Source organism: Spodoptera frugiperda, chromosome 19 (assembly GCF_023101765.2).
Source record: "Spodoptera frugiperda isolate SF20-4 chromosome 19, AGI-APGP_CSIRO_Sfru_2.0, whole genome shotgun sequence".
Lineage (NCBI taxonomy): Eukaryota > Metazoa > Arthropoda > Insecta > Lepidoptera > Noctuidae > Spodoptera > Spodoptera frugiperda.
The window spans coordinates 4,322,877-4,339,477 of record NC_064230.1 but is presented as its reverse complement, the minus strand read 5'-3'; the positions used below and the strand labels follow the sequence as shown (position 1 = coordinate 4,339,477).

The 16,601-nt window shown below is 35.6% G+C and overlaps 1 protein-coding gene across 1 annotated transcript in view; it reads right to left on the bottom strand.

The window, feature by feature from the left end:
* Positions 1 to 685: 685 nt before the first annotated feature.
* Positions 686 to 16,601, bottom strand: part of LOC126911787 (uncharacterized) — a 154,459-nt gene continuing 138,543 nt past the window's right edge. The window contains exons 2-3 of the mRNA XM_050700640.1: positions 2,517 to 5,451; positions 686 to 773 (exon numbers count right to left, since the gene is read on the bottom strand). Of these exons, the coding sequence (XP_050556597.1) occupies positions 686 to 773; positions 2,517 to 4,960 (2,532 nt within the window). The 5' untranslated portion in view covers positions 4,961 to 5,451. The remainder of the gene's footprint in view (positions 774 to 2,516; positions 5,452 to 16,601) is intronic.

The following is a 16,601-nucleotide window of genomic DNA, read 5'->3' as shown; positions in this document are numbered from 1 at the left end:
AAGGAACGTTTCAGGTTCTGTCATGACACACATTCTAGACCAGTACGGTCATCGGAGAGACTCAAGCTTGAGATGCCTCAACATGAAAGCAGAGCCTTTGACCAATCTTTTACGGTTCGAGCCGTGCGGCTGTGGAATGCGCTACCGCTTTTGGTGAGGCAGGCACAGTCGCTCGCTACTTTCAAGGTGCTCGTGAAGGATCACTATCTTTCAAAGCTGTAACACAGCGTCATTATTTCCTTCAGTCGCAGTCGTTTTCTTTCTGCTGTCACATCTTCTTGTCATTTGTAACATAATTATTATTTCTTGTGTATATATGTTTGTATGTATGTATGTATGTATCTATGTATGTATGTATGTTTGTATGTATGTATGTATGTATGAATGTATGTATATGTACCTATGTATTTGTGTATGTATGTAATTGTATATTCATATATTTAAGTTGTAAGTACACCCAGAACCACCTCCACTAACATTCACCATCTCCGTCCACCCAAAGGTTGCCTGGAAGAGATCGCTGTAAGCGATAAGGCCGCCTTTGTACCCTACCATCCACTTAGCGCTATTTATATTTATTGTCTGAATTGTAAAAGGTGTACAATAAAGTTTATATTATTATTATTATTATTTTTATTTATATTCTTTTTATCTCCGGCAAGCCGGGTATTCTGGTGGCACGGGCCTAAGCCAAGTGTTCACCAGTGGGGTTGTGATTGTGAGAGGACTGTACTATAGTCTCCGCGTCAATCTGCAGAAATTTCCTTACTAACCTGCAAGTATTTAGGATAACTGCCTTTTGTAATAGGTAATAAGTGCTGGTGGGCAGGTTCAGAGAACTTAGAGACTGGTTGAGCTGTTTGGGGATGACTCCTGTGGAAGATATAACTATTGGGACTATTGTAACTTTTTGTAAACGCCAAAGTCGGGTTATTTCATCTTTTAATTCTGTGTATTTTGATAATTTTTCGGCTATTGTTGTCTGTAGGTTGTGAGTGTTGGGTATAGCTATATCTATCAGGAATCCCGTGTTATTTCTTTTGTCGATTAGTGTAATGTCTGGTCTATTGTAGTGTATTGTGCGGTCAGTGAAGATTGCCCGGTCATAGTACAATTTTGTTGTACTATTTTCCAGAACAATTTCAGGGTTATATTTATAATATGGTACAATAGATTCTATGAATTTGTATTGATAAGCTAGCTTCTGATGTATAATATTGGCTACCTGGTCGTGTCTGTGCTTATAATCTGTCTGGGCTATTGATTTACAGGCACCGGTAATATGTTGTATGGTTTCTGGGGAACTATTGCATTTTCTACATGTGTCGTTTAATAGATTTTTTATAATATGTTTTCTATAGTTTTTAGTCTCTATAACTTGGTCTTGTATAGCTAGCATGAACCCTTCAGTCTCTGGGAAGAGTTCGCCTCGATTTAGCCATGCGTTCGACGCTTCTTTGTCGACGTTTGGTTGGCATAAATCTTGGCGGTGTCTTCCATGTAGAGACTTTCGGGTCCATTCTAGGCATTTTGTTTTGTCGTCAGTCACTGTTTCATTTCTCTGTCCGGTTTTGTCATGAAGGTTAAGTGGTGTTAAATGTTTGTCATGTTGTGCTACAAGTTTGTGGAGTGCGGATGATTCTGTTTTAGAGAAAAAGTATGACCTAAGGGTGGTGATCTGTTTATTATGCAGATTTAAGATGTCTATAAGTCCCCTGCCTCCCTCTTTCCGTGGTAGTGTTAACCTCTGCAAGCAAGATCTTGGGTGATGTTTACGGAATTTGGTCATCGTCGTGTTGATTTTGCGTTGTATGTTTTTGAGGTCTGTTTTGGTCCATTTGATTACGCCGAATGAATACGTAAGAATAGGAACAGCAAAAGTGTTAATTGCCTTAATTGTGTTGCGTGCATAGAGTTGCGTTTTTAGAATTATGTTTAATCTGTGTTGGAATTGCTGTTTTAGTGTCTGTTTGATGTCTTTGTGGTGTATCTGGCTTGACTGGATGTAACCTAAATATTTGTAAGTACCCTGTTCATCTAAAGATTCTATCTGCGCGCCTGTAGTTAGAGTGTGTTGGTGTTGGTAATTCTGCCCTGCTCTTACTGAGTTTATTTTGCACTTGTCTATGCCAAATTCCATTTTGATATCGTTTGTAAATTCTTCTGTCAGGTCTGCTAATTCTTTAAGTTGGTTCTCGGTTTCTGCAAATAGCTTAATATCGTCCATATACATTAGGTGGCTTAATTTGTAATCCTGCCCTTCTCTTGTAGAGTTTAAAGGGGTTCCTAATGTGGTTGCGTTTAATAATTTTGATAATGGGTTAAGAGCAAGGCAGAACCACAATGGACTTAGGGCATCACCCTGGAAGATCCCTCTTTGAATTTTTATTGGACTTGTATCTATTGTTTTGGTTGGGGTGGAAAGTCTTAATACAGTAGTCCAAGTAGTCATAATAGTTTTGAGGAACGTAATTACTGAAGGGTGTATTTTGTATAATTCTAATACTTGGACTAACCATGAGTGGGGAACAGAATCATAAGCCTTCTTGTAATCTATGTACATGGAATATAAATCAGATTTGGATTTATTTACTTTGCCTAAAACAATAGAGTCTATAATTAATTGTTCTTTGCAGCCCTGACTAAATCTTCTACATCCTTTTTGTTGCTCAGCCAAGATGTTATTGGCGTCAATATGCTCATACATGAGTTCAGATATGCAGGATGTAATGATCTTGTACAGGGTCTGCAAGCACGTGATGGGTCTGTACTTTGCTGGGTTTGACAGGTCATTAGGATCTTTGGGTATCATAAAAGTGATACCAGACGTTAAGTAGGAGGGTAACAGTTCCGGATCCTGAATAAATAAGTTTATGAAATTATATAAATAACTGTGGATTGCTGTAAATTTCTTGTACCAATAACTATGGATGTGGTCTGATCCAGGGGCTTTCCAATTATGTAACTTAGATAGAACTTTATGAAATATTGCTATAGGTACTTGCTCGAATGTCATAGGTTGTGTACTGTTTGATAAATCTGATTGTATCCAGTCTGCTTGAGAATTGTGGCAAACTGGCCTTTCCCATATATTTGCCCAGAAGTGCTGTAATGTTTCTGGATCAGGTGTGTTGTTTTCATTGTCCCGTGGAGTGTTGTGTTGATTATTATTAGTGGTTACCTGTTTCATATTGCGATAGAAGAGTTTTTCGTTGTGATTAAATTGAAAATTCTGGCGTTTTCTTAGAGTACATGCTGTATATCGTTCTAGCCGGCCTTTGACGACGGATAGTTTTTGTTTTAATGTGTCAAGGGTGTGTAGAGGTTGTGTGTTTGGCTCTTCGTGTATGGTGTGTGTTCTGTAAGTTTTCATGATTTTGTTAACATATTTTCTCAATTTTCTACTACGATTGCCGTTTACATATTGTGTCATTCTGCCTATTTTTGTACGTAAGTCTTTAAGTTTTTTTTCCAACCGTCGTTGCCATTTCGGTCTGTATTCTTTTTTTTGTGTTCGAACTCCTTCTCGCGGCTCAAGTGATATCCTAGCCCCGTTCACTTTAGCAGCGGTCCACGCGGCACAATAAATAATAGTTTGAAAGGTGTTGAAGTTAGTATCCCTATCGACATTTTCTGGAAGAATGGTTTGATTTAAGTAGCTAACTATTCTTGCAAGATTTTTCGATGGCTTCTGTTTCGGAATATAATTTCTGTTAGTAGGACTGGTAGTTTTAAAGTGCTCAAGTGCTTGTTGGAATGTTTCATCTATCAGTGTATCTCTTTCCTGGTTTGTTTGTGGGGTAGGTGTGATATCTATATCTAATATAGTATTAAGTTCAGTGTTGTCTACTATTTGTGTATCAGGTGTTGGGTCTTCTGTACAATGGATTTCAATGTTGTTTGTTAATTGGGTAATGGGATTATTAATACGTCTATTATCTGTGAATGTGTCCCTACTATTGTGTGAATTGTGGTTTGATAGTAAGAGTTCTTGAGCTACCTGTGCTTTTAAAGAATTTAATTTGTCATCACTAATATATTTATTATTAACTATGGCCCTCCTCTGATCGGCTATTCTTTGTTCACTTAAATGCGCAAGTGATGGAAAATAACTAATAAAATCGTCATACATTCTTTTTCTGTAAACCGTTTCATTTCTACCTAAATCTGTAACTCGGTAATAGGATCGCATTATACCTTCATTCTGTTCATTTGTCCATCTCATACGAGTTAGTGTTTTGTTTTGTATGGCTACGGCTGTGGGGTGACTTTGTGAATGTGTGAATATTGGTTGTGACTGGTTTATGGTGTTTCCTGTCTGTTGGTTTGTGCGATTCAATTGTAACTGATTTAATTCTTTTTCGACTTCGTTTCGTATAGTGTCTATTGTTTCTTGTGATAGAAGTTTATTATTAATGATTGCCCTACGTTGGTCTCCTATTCTCTGTCGGCTTACTTGCATGTATGGGAATTTTTCTAAAAATCTTAGGTGAAGTGGTTCGAGGTAGGTGGTTTTGTCAGTATCTAATAAGGTTAATTGAAAGTAAGTGCGCAAAATGAATATGTTCATTTCAGGTGTCCATCGTTTGCGCTTATTATGGGCACTTGTAGTGGGCGCTAGTTCCCTGTCGAGATCGACATCTCGCGCAACACTATCAAGCGTGCTGGTTGTTGACGAGGTAGCTTTGCTTCTCGTCATATATGAGGGGCGAGTTGAAGGGATGGATGAAAATAACGAAATAGTATCATCGCCCGTGGAATCGGCTGTCGCATCTTCGTATTGAGCCCGCCTGTTCAACTCACTACGACCAGCTGTAGCATGTTTTTTGGTGGGAGCCCGCTTGCTCAACTCCACACCACCGATGGTTCGCATACTGTGGCATCCAGCATCGGCTCCAGATGCGCCCCGGCGACCCCCGGGAAGCGACCGCAAATTGTATCCTCTATTACTCATCTCCATGTTGGGTTACCCTGCCTTGTTAGCCGCGTAAGTTTCTACTCCTGTACAGTTGTACAGTACGCGTGTCCGCCCCCCACGTAAGCTAGGTGTTCAGCTTGGACGTAAGGTTGGATTTTAGGGGGCTTATTATTATTATTATTAATATTCATATTCAATTAATAAATGCCAATATTAATATATTGTGAACATTCAACTGTTTCCCCAAACGTTGGAACTCCAATGAATTTGTTCAACGAGGCCCATATCACATATGGTGCCCGATGAGGTTGACTCAATCAGTATTTCCAAGTATGTAGTTTGTCACCTCATAGACTGCTACTTACTAATACTTTCTACTTCTTACAAGATTGTAATATTGTAAGTGTTGTATCGAAGGACAACCGTCAAGAAACTAACTTGTCTTGGAATGGAATGATTTCCTTATTCTTCCTTACAGTGATAATGTAGGCTTCCATAATGATTCCTTGTTATTAGATGACCGAGGAGACAACCTTAGTCAATATAACAAACTGAAACTTAATGTCGATATTTGTCGTGTGTCTATGTCATGTGTTAAGGATTTGCCCCTCTCCTGTTTTGCAGAATGAGTATTTCCAAGTAGCTTGTAATCTGATTAATGGCTACTTATAAAATGTTTCCTATACAATAACTTTTTTTATAAGAATTCCTTCAAAAGAAGGTAAGAAACTCGTCTAGCTGTAAATCCAATGAATTTTCTAAACAATACAAAAGGAAGCACTACATTCAGGCACCAGAGGTGTTAGTTAAGAATAAATGATATAAAATGAAATGAAATCTATAACAATTACATAATGTGTCAGTATTTCTAAACAGTTGGTAGTTAACTGCCACTTACAAAATAATATGTTACTTTCGTGTTCATATAATACGAATTTTGTCAAAAGTTGTATCGATTACAACTGTCAAGAAACACAATTGTCCTTAATGTTTTGATGAAGGTGATTGAAAAGTCACTTCTCCATACAGAAGCTAACATAACTATTTCTCCACTTGAAGACAGCCGTCAAGAAACTTATTGGATAGACTATGAGATACATAAAGTGTATGATGATTCCTGCTAGTATAAACTTAGTACATACATATATCTCTCTTGTCTCTTGAACTACATTCTTGTTTGTATGTGTCGTGTTACAAAGTTCATTCAACTACAATTGTCCACAATATTTTGTGGCACACTTCCTTACCAAGGTGTCCGCTGAGACTTACTCAGTATTTCCAAGTAGTTTGTAGTGTCATGTACAGCTACTTATGTGATGGTCGCTACATATTTCATGGTCAAAGTATTGTATTAGAGTTGTATCGAAGACAACCGTCAAGAAACTAGTTGAGAAAACATTTTTCTAAGCATATATTATGATGGTTATTAGATAATAAAACAAAACTTTATCACTCGATTGTGATATCAACTTCATATTTTACATAGAATTAAAACAACTATTGTTCCACTTAGAACGTGGAGGTTACAATGTACAATACTGTTTATTGAAAATTCTCTCTAACGTTTTCTACGTGTTTACGTAGTACGAAAAGTCAAGAAACTCATTAGTTCGTGAAGCTAGCAGACAAGTTTACTTCTTCATTAGTAAAGCAATATATTTGACTTTAATCGGGATTAATCCCGACAAATATTCTATTGAATATGAGCTTGTTGACAAACAGCTGTTTCCTTGTTAAGAACGTTCCAAAGTTGTATCGAAGACAACCGTCAAGCAATGTGCTAGTGACAGTTGTGTTTGTTCTAATTGTGTGCGTCGATATATGTCGTATGAATTATATTGTCTTTATCTATGATTAAGCGTCGAAGTTGTATCGAGGTCCATATAACACAATTGAAAGTATTCCAGAATATATACGTTAATCTTTGATTGAGTCTACGGTACAATATTACTGACACTACTATGTACAATGTTCCCTCGCGAGGACTTTGTCAAACTTAATCCTTGTCCTCTGTCTGTGTCAAACGAGTGCAGAACAAAGACAGCCGTCAACAAACTCGTTACCATGGCAACCGAGTCAATTATTACTATCAACTGGTCATCTTGTGGAAGACCATGTATCGAAGACAACCGACAAGAAACAATATTGTACTCTGTATACATTTAAGGTTGATGAAATGTAGCGGGTATATAATTATGTCCTCAGCCGTTCTACCAACAAGTTCAGTGCACGGGGTGTGGGCTAGTTCTAGCTGTGTGTGTCTATTTAGTTTTCGCCCATAAACGTGACATGACGTCACCTCTGTACAACTGATTGTTCGGAATCTTACACAATTGCATTAATCATGTAATTTTATACATATATAAGATAAATATGGAGTATTTTGTACGTGGTCGTCCTTTATGGAACATAATAATATGAAGTTTTGTACATTTGATATTCCTAAAGTTAAACGATAATGTTTCAAAACATGTTGCCTACATTTGTGTAGACATGAGACTTACCCAGTCAGTATTCCACAGTGGTGTGTAGCCACATACACAGCTAGGTAATATATGTTCTGTCAACGTTGTATCGAAGACAACCGTCAAGAAACTTGTCAAATTTCGAAAAACAAAACAAAAACTTCAGACGAAGTCCTCTTCTGTCCACCCCTACATTTAAAAACATTTCAAATATCATATAATGATGGTATACATCGATGATTATATAATTCTAAAGTTATATAGTTTCTATTGAACAACTGCTATCTACAAAGTCTCACTCAAGTGGAGTTTATTACTCAGTATGTCCAAGTACTTAGCTCGTAATCTCAGAAACAGCTACTTACACATGTTTCCTACGTATTTACATGATACAACATATTTACCAAACTTATTTACTACAGCTCGTTGTAAGTGGACAGTAAACTTTAAAAATACAATGAATTTTCCCGATAATTTACTCAATCAGTACATACTTGCTGCTACTATGGCAAATGTTCACTATATACGGACTTGTGTGTGTGTCGATATATATTATGTAGTATGAATTATATTGTCTGTATTTTTTCAATCCATTTTTGTAAATTGGACTTAAAAGCCCGTCCTGATTAAACGTTTGACATACGAGATAGATCGGTCATCATTTCTAGGAACGTCAATTTGCCCACTTAGAACGATACTAAAGTGGTCGTTATATACACAGAATACCTATGTTCCAACTCTCAATATTTCTTGTGTGTAATATGAAAAAGGTCTCTGTCAAAGACAACCGTCAAGAAACGTTTTGTATTGCCATTATATACGTACAGCAACATTAATCCAAACAGGATTATAGTTATGAAGTATTCCCGGCTTTGTCTTTGTCGTTATTACGTGCGACATAAATATATTATATTTATTAAAGTTGTTGCGAAGACAACCAGTAAGAAACGTTGAGTAGTGTAGCGACAGACTAGTTTGTTCTAGTTGTGTGCGTCGATGTTTGTCGCGTGAATGTTGTGACTTCAGTCTAACTCTGTATCAGAACTGGATGGTCGGTACTGACGTATGTAAGTAAAGTATGACTCAGTATATTGTGTGGGAATATATTTTGGTACATAATTGTTTGAATTATATTGTCTTATCTATGTAGTTATCCATCTTTTTAATATTTTGTCCAGTTCGTCACATTGATATTCATATTCGATGAATAAATGCCAATATTAATATATTGTGAACAATCAACTGTTTCCCCAAACGTTGGAACTCCAATGAATTTGTTCAACGAGGCCCATATCACATATGGTGCCCGATGAGGTTGACTCAATCAGTATTTTCAAGTAATATTCTCCCCTTGTTTCGTAATTGGTATATTATACAAGCGTTGTATCGAAGACAACCGTCAAGAAACACAGAGAGTATAAAGTGAACGTATTACTTTCCTACGTACTTTCCTATTTCCTACGTATTTAAATAATTCGAAACTTTACAAGTTATATCGAAGACAACCGTCAAGAAACTAGTTCTCGTCAACTGGAGTACCTAAATATACCCAATAGGCGTGTGAGTAGATTGAATCAGCCTCAACTATACTTGTCTATTTATTATGGTTGTAATTAATGACTCGTTTGTAGTTTAATATTCAGCAGCTAATCTTTAATTAGTTGCTTTTGAAATGTCAACATTACCTAATAATACTTTCATAACACTATATTTTGTACATTTACAATTACAAATTAATAACCACCAATGTTCTAATTGTGTGCTTCGATATTTGGCGCTCTAAATATATCATTCAATTTGATTATTTCGTTCTGTAGTTTAATGGCAACAAACGCTATGACATCTACCCAGTCAGTATTCCACAGTGGTGTGTAGCCACATACACAGCTAGGTACTATATGTTCTGTCAACGTTGTATCGAAGACAACCGTCAAGAAACTTCATTGTATTGTTATGTTAATCATCGCTAGAGGCTAATGTTAATTCTACATTAATCTTATCTCTGTGTGACTTCGGACTACAAGAATATTTGTAGCTTCCCACTTATTCAAAGTTATTTAACAATGTACCGTCCGCCGTGCTTGTTCTAACTGTGTGCGTCGATATTTGTCTAATGAGCTATATTGTCTTCATCTATGTTATCAGAAGTAATAACATAAGAATTGTGTAGAAGACAACCATTAAGAAACTCTTTAAGTAATCTACATTATAGGGTTACTTGCATTCTCCATCAATTCATGATTGAAATATTGTAAAAGAGTTGTCTCGAAGACAATCGTCAAGAAACTCCTATCTGTTACCTTCTATTGTGATGTAATTTTTTATTATAAATGCTCAATACTGATCATAATTTAGGGATACATGCCCATTAAAATCTTTCTAAGAACGTCTTGTCGTAATATGAACAAGAATTTCCCCACTTACAACTATTTGTAGTTCTATGTGACATTTATATATTACATTATTGTATTGTTCACATTTAATACTAGCTGATGCCATGGAAGTGGTTTTTCTACGTGGAATTTGTATAACTTTATTTATCTCTCGAGGCACATTCGGGCGTCCGCTGAGACTTACTCAGTATTTCCAAATAGCTGGTAGTGTCATGTACAGCTACGTTAATAATATTTCCTATAATATTATTACGTTCTATCGAAGAACAACCGTCAAGAAACTCGTGTCTGGAAACTTCTTATGCAATTTTTCAATTGAATTGTTCTTCTATATGACTTTTCTATTTTGTATTATAAACATGTGAATATGGAAAGAAACTCTTTACATAGTCTATACAACAGACTGTCCAAAGAATGAATAGTTCGGCTCAATCAGACTCCATGAACTATGTCCTCTGTCTGTGTCTTGTGTCTTATAGCCATCGAATGAGCTTCACGCTTGTTCTAATTGTGTGCGTCGATATTTGTCGTATCAATTACAATATTGTATTTTTTGTATGCTCAATATCCCGCTGGTATACGTAAGTATTATAACAAACTTCGTATTCGTAAGTTAAATAATAAAGAGGTTATATCAGTCCTATAATGTTAAAGCATCTTAAATCTTGTATCGAAGACAACCGTCAAGAAACTCATTAGTTCGTGAAGCTAGCAGACGAGTTTAGATCGTTTTTATTGAGGAGGTCACCAGTATTAACTGTAAAACCATTGTTTTTTTTTAAATATCATGACTGCCTCGGTTGTCGACTGGTCGCAAGTGCGACTACCGGACAACGGGTCTCGGATTCGATTCTCGGGTCGGACAAAGTTTTACTGGGCGTTTTTAGAAAATTTGTCAGAATTGTGCTATAATAATATGGCAATAGGCTCACCCCCTATTACATGGGACTTATAACACAAATGGTGAAAAGTGGGGGTTCATTGTATAGCGGCCTTACATGACGTAATGTGCACCTCTGCCTACCCCGTCGGGGATAAAAGGCGTGACGATGCGTATATTAAACCGTCAAGAAACTCGTGTCTGGAAACTTCTGTTGCAATTTTTGGATTCCAAAATTATTTGTCGCCAATTTGTAAAACAACATTTTCCCTATTTAGAACTAACTGTTCTACATGTAGAAGTGTTTCTCAGTGACTTCTATTTTATATTATAAACATGTGAATTAATGTTGAAGACGTAACAATATTTAATAACTCAGTATTTCCAAGTAGTTTATAGTCTCACAAACAACTACACTTTAATATTTCCCACTTATGTTTGAAACATAAGAATTGTGTTGAAGACAACCATTAAGAAACTCTTTAAATAATCTACATTGTAGGGTTACTTGTATTTTACCTCATTTCATTATTGTAATATTGTAAAAAAGTTGAATCGAAAGACAACTATCAAGAAACTTTATTGTATTGTTATTAATAAAGTTGTATCGAAGACCACCGTCAAGAAACGTTTTGCAAAATGAATTTGAATAATATTTGTCTTTGATGGCAAATTTATTGCTATTGTTCCTATTTAAATTATTTAAAATGTCTACAGAGTATTGCAAATATATTAAAGTTGTATTAAAGACGGACGTCAAAAAATGTGCTAGTGACAACCGCGCTTGTTCTAGTTGTGTGCGTCGATATTTGTCGCGTGAATTATATTGTATCTTGGGATAAAGAGACTTGTTATACAGTACTATCGAACACATCAAGTTCTGTCGGAGAACAACTGTCAAGAAACTGTAAAATCTTTTAAAAGAAATATTCTGAAGTGGTGATAATACCATACGTAAACTTGTATCGAATACAGCCAGCAAGAAACTCCACTAATCAAAATATACTCAAAATTATCCTCGAACATTTGTATAGGTATCATTCACTGCACTGTCTTTCTAATCATTAATCTGTGAATTTAATCCAATATTAAGTCTATACAACAGACTGTCCCAAGAATGAACTTGTTCTAATTGTGTGCGTCGATATTTGTCGTATCAATTACAATATTGTATTTTATGTATGCTGAATATCCCATCATCATCCAATATGCTGATATACATCGCGCGATGTTGCCCGACGTCGCCCGACATCGCCCGATGTCTCTGGGGACACATGTCGCTCGACAAATGTTCCTAGTGGAGACGAGGCTTAAATCTTGTATCGAAGACAACCGTCAAGAAACTCATTAGTTCGTGAAGCTAGCAGACAAGTTTACTTCTTCATTAGTAAAACAATATATTTGACTTTAATCGGGATTAATCCCAACAAATATTCCAATAAAATGTATATTAAGGTACTGAATGTTTCCTGTGAACATATTAGTTCTATTGTATGAAACATTTGTCATACTTGTATCGAGGACAACCGGCAAGAAACCAATTGATATATGTACCAATACTTAATGCTGTAACAATATTTCGACAATTGTGAAAAATGTCTCTCGAAATATTTTAATTCAATAACGAACGAAGTAAGCAATAATGTATGTTCACAAGTAAAGTGGAACATAGTAATTCCGACACTCTTGTAAGAGTTACATCAAAGACAACCATCAAGAAACTCATTATCCTGGAACAAGAGTCAAATATTTATTTCAGTAATTGTGTACTGTGAGGCACATTATTAAAGTATTCCATATTATATAACTCAGTATTTCCAAATAGTTTGTAGTCTCACTAACAACTACTACTCTTTAATATTCCCATTAATGTTTAAAACAAAAGAATTGTGTTGAAGACAACCATTAAGAAACTCTTTAAATAATCTACATAATATTACGGGTTACTTGTATTTTCCCTAAAAGAGTTGCACCGAAGACAACTATCAAGAAACTTCATTGTATTGTTATGTAAATCATTGCAAAATGTAAAGTACTAATGTACTCTAGTAGTTTTTACACAAACTTACTTTGTACTGTGTAATATATGTTCGAGTAAGGAGAAAACTGTGTAATGTTGATGTATCTTTTAAATAAAATATAGTATTTCATGCAGACAAAATGCCCTGTAATGGTGAGTACATAAATGTATTCTAGAGTTTGTATTTACAAGATACAACAACTGAATGTTGTTTTATTTATATTTGTAGTAGTGGAAGTGTTAAGCCTTTGGGTGTAGGATCATACACGCCCATTAACTCGGCCCTGGGGGGAGTAGAGTCACCTTCTCTACTCTTCACTTGGGCAATTCCTGTCTGGCGCGTCCATGTCGCGGGGGTGGGCATCTTACACTTCAGTAGGCCGGAGTGTGTAGATGGCGAAGTTCAGCAGGGACCCAGTCCTGCGGGGTATAACGCGGAACCCGTGCCCAGGGTTACGGGTGAAGACCTCAACAAGTGGAGGCACATCGCGAGAGCAACGATATCCAGGAAAATGCATCATTGTCAACCACGAGCATTCTGTCAAGAATGTACGACTGAGGAGGAGGATGCTGCTCTACGGTCGTTCTACACAAGATATCTTTTTCAGTGTTTCATGTAATATGAAATATGTAAAGATAAAATGTTAGTTATTCGATGTAACATTACATCGAATAACAACCGTCAAGAAACTCCTCGATGAAATACGTGTTACTGAAATGATTAAAACAGTAATGTCCCGCTAAAGTCAGCCTCCACTTCCAGTCGCTAGATGTGATGTAATGATTTCTTCATATTTGCGCAGGACGAATACTTCCAAAGTTGTATCGAAGACAACCGTCAAGCGATGAGCTAAGTTGTGTTTGTTCTAATTGTGTGCGTCGATATATGTCGTATGAATTATATTGTCTTTATCTATGATTGCGCAATGAAGCAGTGTCGTCGTCCATGTTTCAATTTAACACAGTTAAAAGTGTTCTTAATAGCTTTTTGTGTGAATATATGAACACGATATATATTAGCACGCCATTAAAGTACTACTTCCAGGTGTCCAGTATAACCATGTATTGTGTAATTTGTAAACATTTAATGTAATACAGAACATATTTCTGTACTATTTGTATTCCATGTCTCACGGTCCGCTACAAATAAATATTTCCTACACGTTTCATGACTGAAATGTCGTAAAAGAGTTCCTTCAAGAAACTTCTTCGCACTTTTGGCAAATGTATACCCAGATAACACTGAGTGTAGTCCACTAAACGTCAAAACGTAAACCTTCAGTTTCTCGTATTCTACGTGGACAGTCCATGTTTCAATAGTCAACATTTAAAATTATATAAAATACGATTTCCTCACTTAAGGCGACAGCTGTCGTTCTACGTGGTATTTCAACATTTCAAGTGTATATTTATTACTAGCTTCTGCCCGCGACTCCGTCCGCGCGGATGTCGGTCTTCGCGTGGAAGTTTTATTTCTCCATTTTGAGTAACTGTGAAAATGACATCTTATAAATATCTATTGGACCCAAATACGGCAAGGCCCATAATAATTAAGGAGATCCCTCTATTGAGCAGTAGCTCAATAGAGGGATCTCCTCAACAGCAGTAGCTGTTGAGCAGAATAAAACTGAAAAATAAAGATTTTTTTCTACGTATTTTTCCAGGATAAAAAGTAACCTATTTTATGTCCAGGATAATAAGTTAATTATACCAAGTTTCATCGAAATCAAACCGTTAGTTTTCACGTGATGCCTGAACATATATAGACAGACAGACAAAAAAATAATAATCACATATTTGGGTTTGGTATCGACCCAGTAACACCCTGCTATTTATTTTTTCTATATTTTCAATGAACAGAATTGACCCTTCTACAGATTTATTATAGCCTGCGACTTCGTTCGTGTGGAATAGTGACTTCCGGCAATTTTTTGGTTTTAACCACATAGTTCCCGATTTCGCGGGATCTCTTCAAAAATGAGATGTGGAAAATATTCTAGGGAACTCCTCAAAAATCAACATAATGAGCTCTGCGTTTGAATTTAATAGATGTATACTCACTTAGGGCATTGAAAAAATAGTTTAAAAACGGACTTAAACTAAAGAAATATTATAATCTTTCCGAACTTAAGATGAAAACTAACTTAAAACTAAAGAATTAAAGAAAGCTACGAATTACGAATTTATAACAATTAAAAAAGAAATTATATTACAACCTATCCTCAATGCTATAATACCAAGCCAAACCAAGCTTAAACTAAATAATTTAAAAGAAACGACTTAAATCTAATTAATTTATAAATTATAGACTTACAATTTTATTAAACAAACTAACTACAGTAACTACTAATAATCGATATCAAACTAAACCTACGTTAAATAATTTAACCAGGAAAACCCAACAAATAAACTTTTTAATAGACAAATACAACGAAACCAATTTAGAATATACGAAACAGCAGGACCACTGCAGACAAATAATCATACGACTTATAGTACACTATTTCCACAACAGTACCGAAGCGCTCGGCCGATACCCAACAAATACTAATAATAAAAACGATAGAAAACAAATAAAAACTATCCTATGTCCTTTCTAAGGTTCAAAACTATATCTGTACCAAATTTCAACCAAATCCGTCAAATAGTTGCGGAGATTAATGGTATAAGCATAGAATGTTCGACGTGATTCTTTAATTTGACATAACTTTTTTATTTATGAACCGATTGACATGAAACAAACACTAAATGTAAATTTAAGCATCCCACAATATATTCGTGAAAACCGCATCCAACTCGGATCAGCCGTTTCTGAGATTAGCGCGCACAGACGAACAGACAAACAGACAAACAGACAAACAGACAAACAGACAAACAGACAAACAGACAAACAGACAAACAGACAAACAGACAAAAAAAAAGTTAATTACATTTTTGGGTTCGACATCGACATAACAATAACCCCTGCTATTTTTTTTATTTTTATTTTCAATGTACAGACAGCACTTTTCTACGATTTTATTATATGTATAGATAATTGGATGTTGCTAGTTTATCAAACCTAAATATTCCATGTCTCACAAGGCGGGGCGCCTTTCTTCATTTTGTCGTCCGCTGAGACTTACTCAGTATTTCCAAGTAGTTTGTAGTGCCATGTACAGCTACTTATGTAATGATCGCTACATATTTCATGATTAAAATGTTTATATACCATGTTTATCGGAGAACAACCGCCAAGAAACTAGTTGAGCAAGCATTTTCTTTCAAGTGTTGAGCTCGTCTCTAAGTCAGACAAATATATACAGACGAATGTTTTGTGTCCTCACCATTTCAAGAATCAACAATTAATGAATAAAAAATAACTAAGTGGGAACACTTAGTACCATTTGTCGTTCCACGTGATTATTCTTATCAATATTTAAACTGATAATGAAACATACATTACATTTTGAAAGTTCCACGTCAGACTGACTCTAATAATAGTTTGCAGTCTCAAATGTATTTAAATGATACGAAACTTTACAAGTTGTATCGAAGACAACCGTCAAGAAACTCGTTCATTCTACTAAAGTTAGGTAAAAATTATCACTCTTCTGATTTTGCTGCTCTATTTAAATGAATGTATTAAAAAAAAATGAACTACTTCCCCACTACGGAACTATTTGTCGTTCTATGTGGTAATTCCATATTTAATTACTCAGTATTTCCAAGTAGTTTGTAGTCTCACAAACAACTACTCTTTAATATTTCCCACTTATGTTTAAAACATAAGAATTGTGTTGAAGACAACCATTAAGAAACTCTTTAAATAATCTACATTGTAGGTTACTTGTATTTTCCCTCATTTCATGATTGAAATATTGTAGAAGAGTTGTATCAAAGACAACTATCAAGAAACTTCATTTAGTTATGTGTAAACTTAAAT